The sequence below is a fragment of the Sipha flava genome, unplaced genomic scaffold, assembly GCF_003268045.1.
Source record: "Sipha flava isolate LNK unplaced genomic scaffold, YSA_version1 222_pilon_pilon, whole genome shotgun sequence".
Taxonomy (NCBI): Eukaryota; Metazoa; Arthropoda; class Insecta; order Hemiptera; family Aphididae; genus Sipha; species Sipha flava.
The window spans coordinates 487,977-506,854 of record NW_020272853.1 but is presented as its reverse complement, the minus strand read 5'-3'; the positions used below and the strand labels follow the sequence as shown (position 1 = coordinate 506,854).

Sequence of the window (18,878 nt, the reverse complement as noted above, 5' to 3'; positions counted from 1 at the left end):
AAAATTATCCTTATGTTAATTTATTACTAATATGATATTGAATACTAAACCGAGTCTACCTTATCTGGATTTACAATTTGTTCACACTAAGAGGGAGTACCAAAATACACAGTTTCAAATTTTTAACCCGGACGTTACGTGCATGCGCAATATAATTTACTTTTTTTTTTAAATCGCAACACTATTTTTTTTACATATTAGGATAGACTATTTTTTTTAGACAAATTTGTATAAAAAGTTTTTTTCTTATTATAAAATTGACAAAATTGTATTATGTTGAAGTTTAATATTTACAAATAATCTGTTTTGATGAAATATTAATTATGCTCAATTTAACACTTGAAAATCAAAATAATATCTCCTATATTGTTAAATACCTGTTTGTAGATAAATAAGATATAAAAATAACTATTATTTTTTTATCGTAATTTACTCTCATTTTTGTCATTCATACTTCCAAAATAAGATAAATAAATATTTAAGTTAATGCAAATGATAAAAATGTACACACACATGAATATGAAATCAAGATTTATTTATTTACAGTTGAAATTGTATTTTATAAATTTTTCAAAGTTTCCGTCTTGATATTCCAAACATGAGTCCAACAATTTTAAAATTCTTTTGATATTGCAGCGTTTATTTGGTTTTCTTTTAGGTCAATTATTACATGCCAGTCGTATTACGTATCTATGTTTTTTAAGTATTGGATATTAATAGGTGGGTTCGCATACACAGCTATTTTTTCAAATATCCCCATAAATGGGGCCAAGTCTAGAGATATTGTAAGCCATAGAATTATTCCATGGGTACCAGTTCATCGATTATGAAAAATGTCATTTAAATATTATCGAACAACGATAGCGTTGTGTGCTGGTAATCGCAGTAAATACTCAAATATTTTCCCACGTGGCTAATATAACATTTTCTTACAATAACAATAATTGATTTACAAGAAAATCAAGATATCTTCTACCTGAAGTGTCCCGTCATAAAATTAAAGATCTAAATATTTATCACCGAATAACTCATACCGCACATTTATACCTCAAATTGTTTGATAGTTTTTCGAGACTAGTGTGGATTTGTATTGTCCCAATAGATATAGCTTTGTTTATTCATTATACCATTATTTGTACATTTAGACTCATCAGTCCATTAATATCGCCAATCTTCTTTATTTATATGTTATCTGTTTATAAACAGTTATTTAATAATTTGGAAGATATTATTTTGATTTTCAAGTATTAAGTTAACATAAATAAAATGTCGTCAACAACAGATTATTCGTGATTTCGTGATTATTAAACTTCAACATACTAAAACTTTGCTAATTTTAGAAAAAAAATTTTATACGAAAATTATTTAAAAAAAATACTATATACGAATATGCAGAAAAAAATAGTGTTAGCACTTAAAAAAAAGTAAGTTGTATTGCGTATGCACGTACCGTCCTGGTCAAAAATTTGTAATTGTATATTTTGGTACTCCCTCTCATCCCCCCAAAATCCCATTTTAATACAAGGTCAACTGAAATATTTATTAATATCTCTTAGCGTGGACCCACTGTATATTATACGGTTAATATTACTATATTAATAAAGTAGTTAGATTATATAGGTTATACCTAATTAAATTCATACGATTTCTTTAATAAATACCTACGCGTGTACTATATTTACTTTTTAATAGTGTTATATTTGTCTCAATATATGTTTATGTAAACCAATGTACCGAATAGTGTTGTCTTAATTGTTTGCTAAATATAAATAAAGCTGCCGAGAAATCGTTTCTAGTCTTAAATTAAGTACATGGTGAAGAATGCATGTCACGAGTCTATGTTTTTGAATGGCACATATGATTTTGTAGTGAAAAAGATGACGTTGAAGATGCCTTACCGCATTTTTAATGAATGAAAATGTTTTAAAATAATGCTGTACCCAAAAGATCCCTAACATTCAATTGAAAACAAATTATTTATACTTTGACTCCATTTTTTCGGTGTATTTGAAAGCAAAAGAAAATTTTGAAATTTAAACCCTGTTTCAACTTCGAAAAACTGACGATAACATATTTTGACAACGTATACCTGTAATAAAAATTATTTTTAGGAATCTAACCAGTTAAATAAATATCCATAAAAAGATTAAGACGTACATTTTGAAAACATAATCATACAGCGTTCATTGAATAAAATAATTATTTTTTACTGTATAATATGTATTGTCACGCGTCCATTTCCAAATGTACAAATTGTATTTATGTCAAAAAAAATGTTTATTATGTGTATGCCTATATTAATATACCACAAAGATCATTAAATGAAAAAAAAATAAAATAATAATTTATAATATCGTAAAAACTATATCGAATTTTGAATCATAGATCATTGTGCGTAAGTTTAATATACAACTTCAATATTATTAAATATGTAAAAGATTAAAAGCTTCAAAACTGCAATAAACGAAATTCGTTAATGTTTAGAAAATACCAGAATTTATATAATATCACTATGCGCATTAAATAAGTTATGATGTACAAATTAAAATATAATAAAAAAGAGTTGATGATAATTACTCAAGTCGATTGTACATCATTTATATATATATATATATAAATATTTGAATACTATATTAATTTTCTTATTTTCATTTTTCAATGCTGAAGGCATTTGTTTTAAAATTATCCTTTGCAAAACGAATGTAATCTCATATGTAATTGCATCTATAGAATTATTGTATTTATTGCTTTCACGTTCATCATTCATTGTTTAATTTTAAGTTTTTCTATGTTTTCATTTAAATAAATATTTATAAACTCAATGAAATCACGAGTGTTCATGTTTATCAAAAAATAATGCATTTTTTTTTTTTTTTTTTTGAATGAAACAATTTAAACATAATATAATGCATACTTAAGGTGTAGTTAGAAATTGTATGCTACAAAAATTGTAATGAATTTATTATACTATCTTATATAAATATGCGAAATAGAGTAAAATATAAAATATTTCCCAAGATAGAATCTACAATTTTTAGATTTTTTATGATTTTAATCACACCATTTGTTTAATAGACTCGGATAAAACCTAATTGGAAAAATAATAACATAAATAAGTTTAAGAATTTATAAAATAAATTTAAATGATCAGAAAATATTTCGAATAAATTAATGGTATTAAAAATTGTTTATATTTAAGCTTGTTAGGTACTATGGCGCACAACGTCCCCACGTAAAGTATTTATTATTTAGGACGTACATGCTGTACTTTATACACGTAGGAATATTTTAAAATTTTCTCCAAAACATTTACACGATGAAAAACACAACTTTATGAACTGATCAAACAATCAAATTACTTCTATTTGACTTAATACTTGAATTTGACCCCATTAATTGTGACGATGATAATTTACCAACTCAAGCATCGGCAACTCTATGAATTGTAAAATGTATTTAATATTTATGATAATATCAACAGGCTTATATTAGATAATTCACTGATGTCAAAATAATTTACTCAAACAGATGTCATAGGGATTATTTCTTACATCAATAATTAGGTTCTCCTTCTTAAATAGCAATACTCAATTATATGTTCAAACACTAAATAATATATATATATATATATATATATATATAATTTGTTCGTATATAGCATTTATTTGAAGACAAAAACGAAATTACGAGTTTCAGATTTCTAACTCTTTTATATACCATATTTTGGCGAATACTCGTAGTACACTACATTTTATAAAATACTAATTCACTAATAATATTTCTTAATAAGAATATATGACATGTATATTTAAATATTAAATAAATATAAAATTAATATAATGATATTAATTTTCACTATTCGAAAAACATTTTAAATAAAGATAATAATATGTGCATACGTGAATAATAGTTTGTCACTTAATAATTTCCGCATTAAGTTCTGCATAAGATAATTGAGCAGGATATTTTTATAATTGATTTAAAATAAATATTTAAATTATTGATTATAATAATAATTATGTTATGAGCATTTGTGGATAAAAAAAACTAAAGAAAAAAACTAAAATATAAAAAAATAAAAATTTAAAAATATATTTTAAATTTAAAAAAAAACAAATTTAAAATAAAACTAAAGACAAAACTACAAAAATGTTTTCCATAAAAACATTAATTGTAAATAAACATCACACATATACGCCGCTCCAATTAAATAATAATTATATTATAATGTAGGCCATACGCATTCGTATTTATAATTTGAATCAATTAAAAGAAAAAAAAATTAAAATATTGTAGAATACATCATGTCGTTGTCATAAAAGCGAAAAAAAAATGAAGAAATCTTTAGGTTAAATTTATCAATTGAAATCAATATAAAATACTTAGTGAAGTTAAAGTAGTAATATAAATCATATATTTGGTTCGTATTATTATTTTTCAATTTATTTCTAATCAGAAATATAAAAAAAATAATTATGTATCTACAGTCAACTGTCAATGAATACGATAAATTTAATATGATTTATACCAATAAAATAATGTCACAACATTTAAAAACTAAAAATAAGAAATTAAAACAATTTGAATAACATGTAAATATTCTACTCAAATGTCCACAAACCAAAATTGTAAAATTGTGTGTATTCTTTTTATAATTATGATGACAATTTTTAATTATTGTTAAATATGTAATTAATGATTATAGCTCTAATTAACATAATTTATTAGAAGTATATGTACCACATTTTAAGTATGTATTAGATATAATAAACACTGCATATAGAGAGCCGTACAGTTATAATTGTTAGTTTCGTGTTTAATTTTTCTATGAATAAATCATATTGGATTATTTGTGGAATGAGTTATATTTCAAATTAATGTAATTGAAATATGTATATATTTCATATATAGTACAGTTTCGTTAATATTTGCGGCTTAGATTTTGAAACTTAATACTAGATTATTACTTAAATTATTATTGTTGCTCAAGCTTTTAAATCATTAAAACTATAAATTGTCTACATTTAAAAACGGTAATTAGAAATGAAAAAAATAAAATAATTTTATTTCTATCATAGTATTAGTTAATATTGAATTAAAAAATAAAACGAACACTCTGTTGTTTAAAAATTTGTTTTAAAACTTTTAATTAATACATATAGTGTGGTTTTTTCGTTGTATAATGTTTCTTAAGTGTCATTTATTTTTTGTTCGTTTACTCTCAGGTCTCATAATACGCGCCGAGATGTAAATTCATATTTGAAGATATGGGATCTAAATAATTGAACTCCGGCCAAATTATTAGTCATACAATTTTATGTACCCTTGATGCGTGTACTGTGTGGATCATAAAATCATTTTGTATACCGTTTCAAACTATAAATATCGTCGTATATAGTTACATATCGATATCTCACGCAACAACCAAATGTACACAGATCCTCGTGCGATTGACTTAAAAACAATGTTGTGTTTACGTTTCGTTTGTTTTAAAAGTTGATTTTTATTTATTTTTTTTATTGAGAACGTCCAAAATAGAAAGGATAATAATATATAGTTTACAGATCTGAGATCGGCCGGTTTCGTGAGAAACGTAGGATTTCCACAGGCCCATATCGAAGCATCTGCATACATTTAAAACCCACGGTAAATTGTAGAAAGGTTTAAAAATGTGTTCAAATCGGTGTAGTGCGCATAGACTGTGCGTCCACCGCAACAAATGATCGATTAAGACTTTCCATAAGTCTATCATTTTTTAGTTTTTTTTTTTTTGAGTATTTCAATAACGCCGGGTTAGGTTAGAAGATGGATATCAGAAAAAACGGAATCTTAAAGTTTATGAAGTATTGTTAACATTAAAAATACGGTTCGCACAACATAACATTCAACGATAGACACTCGTGTCCGAACAACTACACTTATTCGATTTCCAACAATACGTTTACAGAAATAATACAGATCGACGTGGCTTACCGTTTGGTGAACGTAGGCGGCAACGGCGGCAGCGGTCCGTCGAAGGTGGGCCCGGAGCTGTCGGCTGGCGAGCTTATGGTCGTGGACACGCAGTGGTCGTCCGCGGCGGCGGTGGCGGCGGCCAAAGCGACAACCACTGTCGAGCCGGACGTGGCGGCCGCGGCGGTTGTGTTGGACGACCTGTTCCTGGCGGTGGCCGCGGCCACGGCGTGCCCGGCGTTCCGGCTGTCGCGCAACAACAGGTCCAGCGAGTTGCCGATCCGACGGACGCACGTGTCGCCGCTTTTGCGAGTGGGCGCGGGCGCCTGTTGCTGTTCCTCGTTCAACATGTACTCGCGAATCTTGTCCTTGATCAGAGACGTGACGCACACGCCGCCGTCACCGATCGCCAGGTCACCGAGTCTTAGCCAGCCGGGCTGTTCCGTTGACTCGGACGATGACATTGACTGCGAAGAAAAGAAGAAGAAAAATAACGGTAAATTCGTGTACTCGAAAACCACGCACGAATCGTAAACCGAAACAATACGTATAATTATGAGAGTGGACCGCAAGAGACGGTGAGACGTAGCAGCGGGGGAGCGAATAGCAAGGAGTACAATCGTAAAAACACAGGACAAATGGAGTAGTGCAAAACGAGGTACAGACCGAGTCCCGCCTAGGCCTACGCTAATATTCCCGCCATAACTCCAACCCCTGTAAATGTATCGGATCGGTTGTATCTCACGTCAAATTCAAAGTACTTTTTGGTATAACTACATTATTGTTGACAGTTTTTCTATGAATTATTAAAAGGCAGCGTATTTATTTTGTGGCAATTGATTAAATTAGCTATGTAAGGACGTAAAATAATGTATAATGATTGTATTTCATTTAAAATGTTAAGTTTAAAATGCATACTTGTAATGTCGAAGCTCTGAAATTTCAGCTGTCCTACAATGCCTTTAAATATATATTATGACCTAAACCTACAAATGACATCTTTTGAATTTGAAAAAATAACTTTCAAGTTATGAAAACTGATACATTGTATTATTTTAAATATACCATAATAGTAAACAAATTTTAGTACAGAAAAATTGAAATCGACTTTCAGTCAATACTCGCCATTGTGACATAAAGAACCTGTGAACCCTTGATTTTTTTTTTTTTTGATTGTTGGATATTATGCAAATAATACCTTTCTTTACTAATAAATCATCTTGATAGTCTGAAAAACGCCTAAATAATAAAAATAAAAATAAATCGAATAACTTCTAGAAGGTATTTATTTATATTTTTTTATTCATGTTTAAAATATTAAAATTTTTAAATGACAGCTACAAATGAAGTACGTATAACCAGCGATTTTAAGGATTGAGGTGAATATCTTTGATTTATTGATTACATTTATAAATCGTAGATAATTAATAAATAGCTTCGTACGTTTTCAAGGCTAACCTTTTTAATAACTTTGTATCACCGAGTTTAATATAGGTACCTTATATAATTACCATGAAAATAATTGATACACTATTAAATAATTAAATATTCACAGAAAATTGTTGGATAAGTATTTGAGCATTTCAATACTATTACATACCGATACGCACGGTTAATTTTAAATAGTAAAAATGTTATTTTAATAATGTGGGTAATTTAAATATGTCAAGTAGGTACTCGAATTTATTGAAGCGTATAATATGTAAAAATATAAATATTTCACACACAAACATTTCGTTAGTTGTATCTGATTAGAACAATATAGATCAATGTCCTAGTGGTATAATTCATAGCTGACAATTTCACGCCCCCAATATGGTCAAAGTTCACTTACGTAATGAATACAATAGATAATACGTATTGTTGTGATGTTAATTTTATGCAATGAGTAAAGTGATATCTAGTTTTGCAATACGCGTCCAATGTTCAACTTCCAAATGTCAAAAGTTCGTTTATAACATAGTAAAACTGAGGAGACATCAAAATATTTCTTTTTTTTTTTTTTTTTAGTGATAAATGACGAATGCATGAGTTAATTATTTGACAAAAACCAACAACAAAATAAATACAGGAAAGGTATGCAAATTGACGAATGCGTATGGGTCTGTTTGCTTGCTGTTTTATATTATATTACAGTATTCATAATTATATATGTATTTAATCGAACGGAATGAGAACGATTTTTCAAGTTGAAAACTCTTATAAAATATTTTAAACCAACATCAAGAAATTCTTTCCTGTACTAAAAGGTTAATATTTGCATTGCAGCATGTTATTTTTATGATAATACTTATGAATTATAATTCACACAATTGTACGGGTCAAGTATTATGAAATAGTAATAAGAAGTGTTGACCAATTGGTTATTAGTTATTTTATTCATTAGTATTATTATAATATGATTAATTAAATTTTACATAAATTTAAAATATGCAGTACAATTAAAATAAATGAAGATTTACCTGTTTTAAGTATGTTCACCTAATTATTAATCAATAGACATCTAATATTAATGAAGACTACACAAATATTACGCACAACTTATAATCATCTAAATTTTAAACGTGTTTAGTGTTATCATTTGTTTTGAATCTCAAGTATTTAATTTAAGAACATAAAAATCGTTAATCATAACTCGTAATTATAACCCATTATACTAAAATAAAAACTCACCGGATATTATCTTTAAAACTAGAATATGTATTTTTGAAAAAGACAATAGGATATAAGACATCTTTAGGTGAGTGATTTCGATTACGTTCTTTGAAGAATCGAAATAATTACGAAAGGAAAAATAATTTATAATTGTTATTATAATTAATTCGCTTGGGTTTAGATATTTTTTTTTTTAGATTTAGTTCGGTGACCATGAAAATATGATAAATATTTTATTTTAAAATCAAATCTGTAAATAGGTCTAATGCATTTTTGCAAGCTGATAAGATTTTAAATTAAATCGACTATGTGTTTTGAAAATATTTTAACGGTATTTTCAAAAAAATTCGAAAAATATTTACTTGTGTCCGTATATTATAAAATATGTTATGAATTCGAAAAAAAATATAACAAAGAACTGTATTTGTTTGAAGCGCGCAAGTGTTTTGCTGTCCATATCAACGATAACTATTTGAAAAAACCGTGGGAAATATCAAATCGTAAATTTTGTGGTCTTCATACCAACTATAATATAATGAGTAATAGACATTGGCCTTTGATATGTTTACTTGAAAAAGAAACGCATTACGATAAGGAAAAAAATTTGCCCGTTCAGGGCTACTCGATGTTTGAAACGGTGTGCGTGACGTCAAGCACGGAGGGAAATGACGTTCGCGTGCAAACGTTTCCTGTGCCGAGTTTAAGTTTTTAGTATTTCTGTGTCCGATCATCACAAAAGAAAAATTTAAACGTAAGAAGAAAAAAAAAAAGGAAACCCCGCTCGAAAAATTAACATAATTCGACGCTCTCGAAAGGAACTGTAATCTAAAAAAAGCTTTAGAGGTTCGCGAGTGTGACCCGAAGGCGAACTAAAAACTTCAAGAACCGCTGCCCTGAACAATCGAATTTGCAACGTATACATGAGGGTTTAAACACTAGCGGAGGCGGTTTCTTTACACAGTGCTTATCAAAGACCTGCGCTTCGGTGTATAAATGAACGGGTTCATTTTGACCAAACCGCTTACCGTGTCCTTGGAATTCTACAATAACAGCTACCGAATGGTCCACATAGGAACCGGGTACACGAGTGTGATTTTTTTATTTTAAAACATCAATAATATTTAACAGTTTGAACGTATCGAATTCTTCCCCGATCCATAGCGACGCGTTTTACATTTTACATCATTATCAGACAAAGAATTTTTTTTCCAAAAAGCACAGTAGCTCGTAGAGAATACCAGAGTGTAATTGATTTATTCCTTGAACGCGTACCGATGCACACGTTTCGATGTGTATTACTTAATAACGCTGTGATCTATTTCGATCATGACCGGAAACGTTTTCCTCGGCGAGCAAGATGATGTACACCAGTGATGGGTAGAAGCCGCTATTTGTTACTACCGACTAATTATTCGACTAAATTGTGCACAACCCACTAATATAAATAAATTAGTCGACTAATTTGACTAAAAATTAGTCTGACTAATTCGCTAAAATTCGTTTGTTTTGTAAGTAGATAACTGACCAAGGACTGAGCATCTACTATAGAATTCAGAGTACCGAAGTCGAATTACCGACCAATTTTAAGAAACTTAAAATTATCTTTCTTCGTAGTCATTAATTCGTAGATCGTAGGCCTAATCAAAAATAGTCATACAAAATGTATACCGATAATGACACACACTAAAATATACAAAGGTCTATAATATGAGTCAATATTGACTATTATTAGCACTGTGATTCTGAAACTGTATAAAATGTATACATATAGGTGGATTATTCTAACAAATGACAAAATTGTACATTTGTATTTGTAGTTTTTACTCAGGTCATATAAAAATAAATATTTTATACCCCTAATAAGTTCCTCAGTTATCATTCAATTGTGTTAAAATAGTTATTGAAATACAATTTTATTGTATAATTTATATTTTATACTGTTAATAAAATTCATGCAAAGTTAATTACAATTTTTATTATTACCAAAATGAATAAAAAAAAAGGTACATTTAATTAATAGTTAATCAAATAAAAATAGATAGCCAAGTAGATCAGTGCTTCTCTATTGCCATGGAACCGCTAAATATAATGTAAAACTGTTAAGACTAGCAGTTTGAGAAACACTGAAGTAGATAAATTAAATTTAGTGAATAAAAATAAGTCAAATAAAAACTAGTATAATAGAAATTAGTCAAATAAAATATTAGTTAAACGACTAATTATACGACGTAGAGTAACTAAATTAGTCAGTCACACAGTTAACCGACTACGTAGGTAAAAGTTATGCACTTCTGCCCATTGATGTATCTAGGATAGATAGAATACATACCCGGGGCAGTAAATAAACCTGTATAATTCTATTAAACTATTCCCTGAATATTATCGGTGCATGAAAGTTCAAAATGTATATATAATAATCTTCTGTCAAATTTGAATATTTACTACGAGTATATAAATAAATAATATACGAATAATTAATAAATTTACAAAGTAAAAAGAAAGTCCGATTAATTACTACTACTTTTTCTTCTTTTTCTGGCTTTCATAAATCTCCAAGAGTTTTGGAAGATTAATTACTACGAAAACTATAATTATCAGATTATATTATTATAGTCACTAATCATTTAATTTTAATTATATTAGGTATATTTATTATAAATAATTTATAATTATTATTAATACGTATCAAATCAAATTAATTTATCTACAATCACATATATAAATTGATTTATTAAGTAGTTTCAGAATTGTTAAAGGACCCCGAGGCCCCTTGTGTTCTGGGGGCCCTGGAGGACACTGCCTCACTTTTTTCGGGCGTTGCCTGATTGCGGCCAAAAGTAACCTTTTTACCTTTTCACCTATCTCGATTGCGGCCCGTACATAGTAGGTAGGAAATACTATTTAAATGGTTATCAAACCTTAATAAATATCCCAATTGTGTCCGATACGCATTTTGACGTAAATGTAACTATCATTTAGCTGGGTAATTTCGAATTTTACGAAACATTTTGTGATTATTTAATTGACACTGATATTGATGATTCTGATTTTCTACCTGAAATATGGGCTACTTGTAGTTCTAGTATGAGTTTGAAAACGAATGCATGTGAAAGCTTCCATTCGAAATTCAATTCATTATTTTATACGTCACATCCAAGTATATTTCAATTTTTGGACATTTTGAAACAATGCCAAACAGATGCTAAAATAAAAATTAAATCTATAATTTGTACTCGTTGGGAAACAACTTAACAAATTAACAAAAAAAAAAAAAAAAATTATGCAAACTCAAATTACAAAATTAAAAAACTTCGAAATATCTAATTTTGATTTTGTAAAAATAATGAGTTTTAAAAATGTACCCTCACTATAATTTAATTTACTATTTATTGACATATTATTATTATTATTATTGACATATATTATTTGTATTTTATATTTTTATATTGTAAATAATTTATTATTTGACTATTTGACTAAAATACAAAATATATACAAAATAAAATTGTCCTATACAGTATTAAAAATATTTTCCAAATACTTTATTTTATTAATTATTAGCTATTTTATGATCCAATGTATGTTAGGACGCAATCGAGATACTTATTTTTGGCATGAAGTATGACTACCTGAGTTCGGGCCACAATCGGACAATTCGGCTTTGTTCTACAATAGCTACACCACTGTTTCTGCCTATCACTAATACCGGGTTCACAAAGAGTTAACACAAAAACAACATAAACAAAACACAAACTGAATTTTTTTTAGTTTGAAAAACACAAAACACAAACGAAACATGTGTTCATTAACTTGGTTGAGTAAAAATTAAACAAAATTGAAACATTTTGTTTGTGTTTTGTTTTGGTTCTTAACAATCCATAAAGGAAAAAAAACCAGTAATTTTACATCATCATTCGCGTTCATTCAGTGTGTATGATATTACCACGCGTTTTAACGTCGCGACGTTAAGTGTTCGGTAATTTGATTGTTAATTTCTAAAATTTTCATTAAAAATAGCAACAAAAAATATAATAATTTCTGGAAGATTACAAAAATGTTTTATAAGCGTTACAAAATGAAATGTTGAAGGAATTGAATATTTCAACGAATTTCCACTATAACATTTGTTTAGTAAAATACATTTCATGATTTTGAATTGTTTTAACAAATAAATAATTGAGGCTTAAAGAATGAACATTATTCATAAAAAAAATTATTTCATATTTTGATTTTAGAATTAGAAATAAAGCTCGTGATTTTAATAACTATTTACTGAAATTACTGAAATTTCTGAAATTACTAGCATCTGACATCTAATTCAAAAACCTGTTTTACATAATTTAAAATTAATAATAAAATATGTTTGGGGTGAGTGGTTTATAAACATTATTTTATACGATTTGAGGGAAATAAGTACAAATTTAATTTTGTGCATTGTACAGATATATTTGATACTCAGACAAATTATAAATACTATATTGTTTTTAATTATTTAGTATCGCTTTTGCACTTTTTTTAAATGTTTTTTACGAGTTTCGGTTCACTGTTGGGTTTTTTTAACATGGGTTATTTTTAGCGGGTGAATTTCGAATAAACATTCCGTAAAATTACGAAAATATCAAATTAATGTCTATTCCAATGAGTTTACGGGTGAGAAATGAAAATCCTTTTGCTATATAGGAAACGGCCTATTTAAATATTGTCTTCTGCCAAAGTGTGCATTATATAGTGTAAAACTACGACTTGTCTACATCATTCCGCAGACGTGTTCAGAGGTCATTATTACCTAACGATCACTACCTACCCATTATCTCCGCAACACTCTTATGTAATTATTAACTTACGACTTGCAAGTTATAATTATAAAGGTCATAGGAACTTGGAATTCATTATGCAGTATATTTAATTATGAATTAATGTTATATATTTTTTTCAGAGTTCGAATAAACTCTTAGAAACAAGTGACTCTATATTATATTGTAAAACAAATATGTAGACGTTTGCAAAATAGCTTTACACGCTTGGCTTGGAGTCATCACTATGTAAATCTCTATGCTCTAAATGTAATATAGATAAACGTGATTAATTCAACAATTTATTTATGAAAGTTACAGAATATATAATATATAGTATTTGTTTGAACTTCAAAATTATGATTTACATAATTATCACCTTTATATTTTATAAAACGAAATTATGTTTTATGTTTATACTGATTATATAATTCTAATAACTTAAATATTGGAATTAACTAGTATCAATATTTTTTCTTATATGACGAAACACAGTGGAAAATAATAAATTTTAATACCACTTGTCACTTTTTGCGAAAAATAAAAATAAAAGTAAAATATTTTTATTTTTTAATGCGAAAGTGAAGGTCTATGTTTGACAAATACAATAATTACTGCTAACCTGTAAAATAATCATTAACAACTGTCTAGATATGTCTACACATAGTTATGTGAATACTTGTCTTAATGTTAATGTATAAATATACTCATATACCTGATCAATATTAGTAAAAAGCTATAGTATGTTTTTATTTTTTTTAAAAATTACCACGCAATGAAGTTTTTCAAGTTATTTCAAATATAAGTTGAATATTTTATTAGCTGTAAATTAATTTTAAGCTGAAAATATTACGTAGTTATAAGTGGTTATTATTCAAATCTAACTTATCATCATTTTTCAAACAGTTCACATTAATGCAATTGAATAGTTTATAGCTTTTGAGTGTTGGAAGACATTGGATTCATAAGAGAAATTAAATTTTTTTTTCTCGTAAATTTTTATAATTTTCAATATTGATATTGGTGTTAATGCATACTCTCAATATTATTTATTAATAAGATTATAATGATTTATGAGAAATATGTTAATTTTTAAATTTCTGAGTGTTGATAGTATATATATCATATGATTATTATTTTATTTCTACATATCATATCACTATTATTCTAATAATTTACTTCAGTTTTGGTTAAATATATTCAAAACAAATTTTCAAGGTAACGTAAAATATTATATAAATATATATTATATGCTTATATTTATTAATTTTAAGCTCATTAGAATAATATTCCATAAAAACTGCAATAGATAAAATGTAATTTGTCTAAAATTGCTTAATCAAAAGTTTTAAATAATTATTTTAATAATTTCATTTATTTACTTTTCACTTGTTCCTATAAAAAATAAAATTATTCTATTGCGACGTTTAGAAATAAAATAAAATAAAACTATACATACTTCTAGTCTTACTTGATATTATCGATTGTATATTTATTTACAGTGAGCGCATTTTCAGATATTATAAGTTTAGTAAATTAAATTAACAAATGTTGTCGAAAATGTTTGGTAAAAATCTAATGAGAAAATATAAACGACTCAGTTTACATCATGTATATAAATTTTACAACTTTTTTTTTTTTTTAATATAATATTGACCTTCAACTTGAATGTGTTTTCAAAGGTTTAAATTAATATATGAAGTTAAAATTCAAAATTTACATCACCACTTGTTTTTTATTGTTTATGAACATACTTATTTGAAGTATTGCTTCATAAAGTAGATATTATGCTAATTATTAATGTTGTATATGTTATTTGTTGGTTAAACAATTACAACACGGTAAATATAATATAGTTTTGCGTAAATATAGGTTCTACTACGTAACAATCGCACTAAAACAATTATTTTCAAACTATAATAAACTTAATAAACTATAACTCGAATCTATAGAAATAAATAATTTTGGAACTGTAAATTTTATTGGTTCTTAGATTTTGAATGAAACTATGTATTGAATGCATATCATAAAAGACTCTGATCATCACTAATAAAAAAAATTAATAAAATATAGGAAATGGGTTGTAGTAAGTACTTTCGGGTGTAATTTTTTCAATTCCTCAACAGTTAACTGTATAATTGAGAAAGACCGAATAAAAGTTAAAAAAAAAAGTTAAAAAATAATAATCGCAGAGATATAAAATTTTCCCTGTATACTTTTATCATCGTTTCCTATTGATCGTATATTTATCAAAGGATTTTTTTTTTTTTTTGAGCTATTTATTAAAAATTGTTATATTTGTTAAACATTTATTAAAAATTGGTTACAAGATTTTTCATATAGTTTTCTTTGTATTTAAAAAAATTGTTGATTTTCCCAAATTATATATGCTTTTTTTATGAAACTTATAACATTCAAATTTTAACTTACTATGTTGACTATCTTGGAAAATATAAAATGGTAATCCTCAAAAATGTCGAGCGGTAAAGCGGAAATCCCCAAAAGTGCAAGACGGTAAAATGGAAATCCTCAAAAGCGCTAGGCGCGTATCCCCGGTACAACCGGAAATCGAAATGTTTACCACGGTCCATACGGAACATAAACTTTTGGTTAAACTTTTTCATGTTACAATATTATGTATTTTGTTGCATAGATCCCTGCAATACCTTTTCCATGAACGCAGAAGCGTGACAACAAAATAGTATGTGTGCCGCGCACGCCGCCCGCGACTGAAATAGCTCATTTCCCGTCCTAGCCACACGATATACTATTTACGAACTAGCATTAATTATGAGTGATTTTCGAGATGCGGAGGAGAAAAATAATTAAATTCAATAGAAAAAATCTTAAAATAGTTATCGTACACGCAACCATTGAGGAACATAAGATGGTACTAATATGAAAACGTATCTTAAAGATAGTAATTGTATTTAGTTTTCTTTCAACAGTCGAACATCTTTGTTAGACGTCAAGCATTTTTATTTTTTCAGTTGTAAAAAAACTCCTTGCAACCAATAAGTCCTACAAGACAAGATGTACTGAAATATTATACATTTTAAATTAACTTAAACTTAAGCATAACATAAACCGATTTACTTAGTCCATATCAGTGGCGGCGCGAAATATTTTACTTTATGAGTCCTGTTAGGATTTTGACCACCCACCCACCCACCTAAAAAGAAATTTAAAGGTAACTTGTAAAAAGAGCTACCCCTCTCTCAAATGCATATTTACGAATAGCACTCGGTACCCAATGGTCAATACCCACCCACTGACTTGAGTCCAGAGACTCAAAAATCTGCCGTCACGCCTTCACTGGTATATATCAATAAATATTAAATTAAAAATGGAATGAACCATGGTATGGGTCGGTTGAAATTGAACATTATACAATTGCAATTCATTTTTCATTTACTTTAACATAGTTTTTATACAACAGATATATTCTTAGTATCAATTTTTATTGAGTACATTCCTGCTTCACGAACCGCATCAGATATTTTGTTTTTAATAATGCGACCAATGTAATTAACATAGGCGTGCGCACGGGGCGAGCTAAGCGTACCCCGGCTTGACCGGAATTTTTTTGGAGGCATAGTAAAATGTCTATATATATTTTAATATTTTCGTGGAAATCAATTAATTGTATTAACATCATTTGATTTTAAATGATTTAAAGTTTTACTTTCAAGATCAAAAATATATGTCTAAAAATTAGCAATATAATATTTGATTCTATGTATAGATATAAATACTACATTGTTTTTAATTTACAACAGAATTTACTATGTTGAAGTGTTAGAAAAAAATTAGAAGTACTGTCTAAGTATTGTGGCACTAATTGTATTCAATTTGACCAGAAGTTGAAGTCTGCGCATGCCTATGATAATCAATTATGACATTCAGTGTGATTTTAGAAATATATATAATGAGTCCATCTCATCCTTTACTTCCTGATATATGAGTTTTTTTACTCTTTTCTATATTGGGTTTCAAATGGTCATTCAAATAAATATCATATTTATCTAGTAACAGAAGAATATCTAAGAAATGTTCATGATCAATTGATAGACTATCCAACATATATGCTGATTTACTTTAATTTCTACTATAACTTAGACCCCTTTTTCTGATAAGTTTTATAACGTCAATGATGTGTTCTAATATTAATATTTTATGTTTAATATGTTCTTTTCTAGATATTTTTGATTTGAAAATAAAAGGAAATCAATATGATTTTTATTTGAATTTAAAAAATATACTTCAGCTGCATGAGTGTGTTCTTTACTATTCTCATCTTTATCTATTTTTTAATACGTATGTGACCACGTGATCATACCTTCAATAAAAGCATTTAAATGAGGGCAAAATACTAAACGAACTGAGCAATACAATGATTTTTTTAATAGAATTATACGACAACTATAAGTTACAACTTTTTGGTTTTGAAAAGAAATATATGTTGGTAAATCTCACTACTCTTTTTGTTTCAACCAGCACCAAGCTCTCCATAATAATATTAGCAACAAAGCCAAAGCATAATTAATATTCACATGAAAAAAAAAATGTTATATTAATTATGAATGAACTTAGGTAAATCATATAAATTATTCGATCTATCAATCTGAGGAAGTAAAATTGAGTTTGTTTTTCAAATAAAAATGATATTCATCAAAAATGTTCCCTATATATATAAAAATATAAAATTATGTTATGCAACAAAAATATAAATTCATTATCTTTTAAAAAGGTATTAAATATTTAAAATATTTAAAAATCTATGGAATAAATTTAGTATTAACTATTAATTAACAACAAAAGTATTTAATTTTTAAACGCAAAACATTTATTTAAATCAAAGCATAAGCCTTGAGTTATATCAAGCACTATATGCCTAATATGAATTTTAGGCAATATTTATCAAGGCAATTCATAACCAGGATAAATTAATTAAATAAGTTCAAGCAAGTAGAAATTGTATTTAGTTAGAAACAACACTAAATGAATTAAGATCAACAAATTTAATTTTGAAAATAGACTAGTTTTATAGACTTACCAGTTTTACTAATTTTATCTGCTATTTCAGTTTTTTTTATCTTAAACATATCTATTAACTTATGACATTTTGCACTAGATTTTAAAAGAAGTTTTTTATTTTTTCTCGTGCTTTTTCAGTTCCTTCTTTATGCTTCGAACAAAGTTTTGAATTGCTCATATTTATATGAAAAAATAAATATTCATGATTACGAAGAACAAAAAATTGTTGACTGTTATTATAAAAAGTATATTAGACTCATGACAAGTATAATATAATTAGATGATCATGACGTTATCGTGTTAAATTTCGGGATATTTCGCGTAATCTATTATAGTCAAAGTATTCTTAACTTATACGGTATAATATTACCGTATAAGGTCTATGGACAAACCGATATCAAAGATAGTATTATATATAGTTGTGGATCCATCACAGTAACA

General features: G+C 27.3%; 1 protein-coding gene across 2 annotated transcripts in view; it reads right to left on the bottom strand.

Moving 5' to 3' along the window:
* The window catches only part of LOC112683282 (SUN domain-containing protein 2-like), a 34,409-nt gene that overhangs the window by 12,921 nt on the left and 2,610 nt on the right, over positions 1–18,878 (bottom strand). For both annotated transcript variants that reach the window (XM_025554223.1, XM_025554224.1), the window contains exon 2: positions 5,974–6,419. In XM_025554223.1, the coding sequence (XP_025410008.1) occupies positions 5,974–6,416 (443 nt within the window). In that variant the 5' untranslated portion in view covers positions 6,417–6,419. The remainder of the gene's footprint in view (positions 1–5,973; positions 6,420–18,878) is intronic.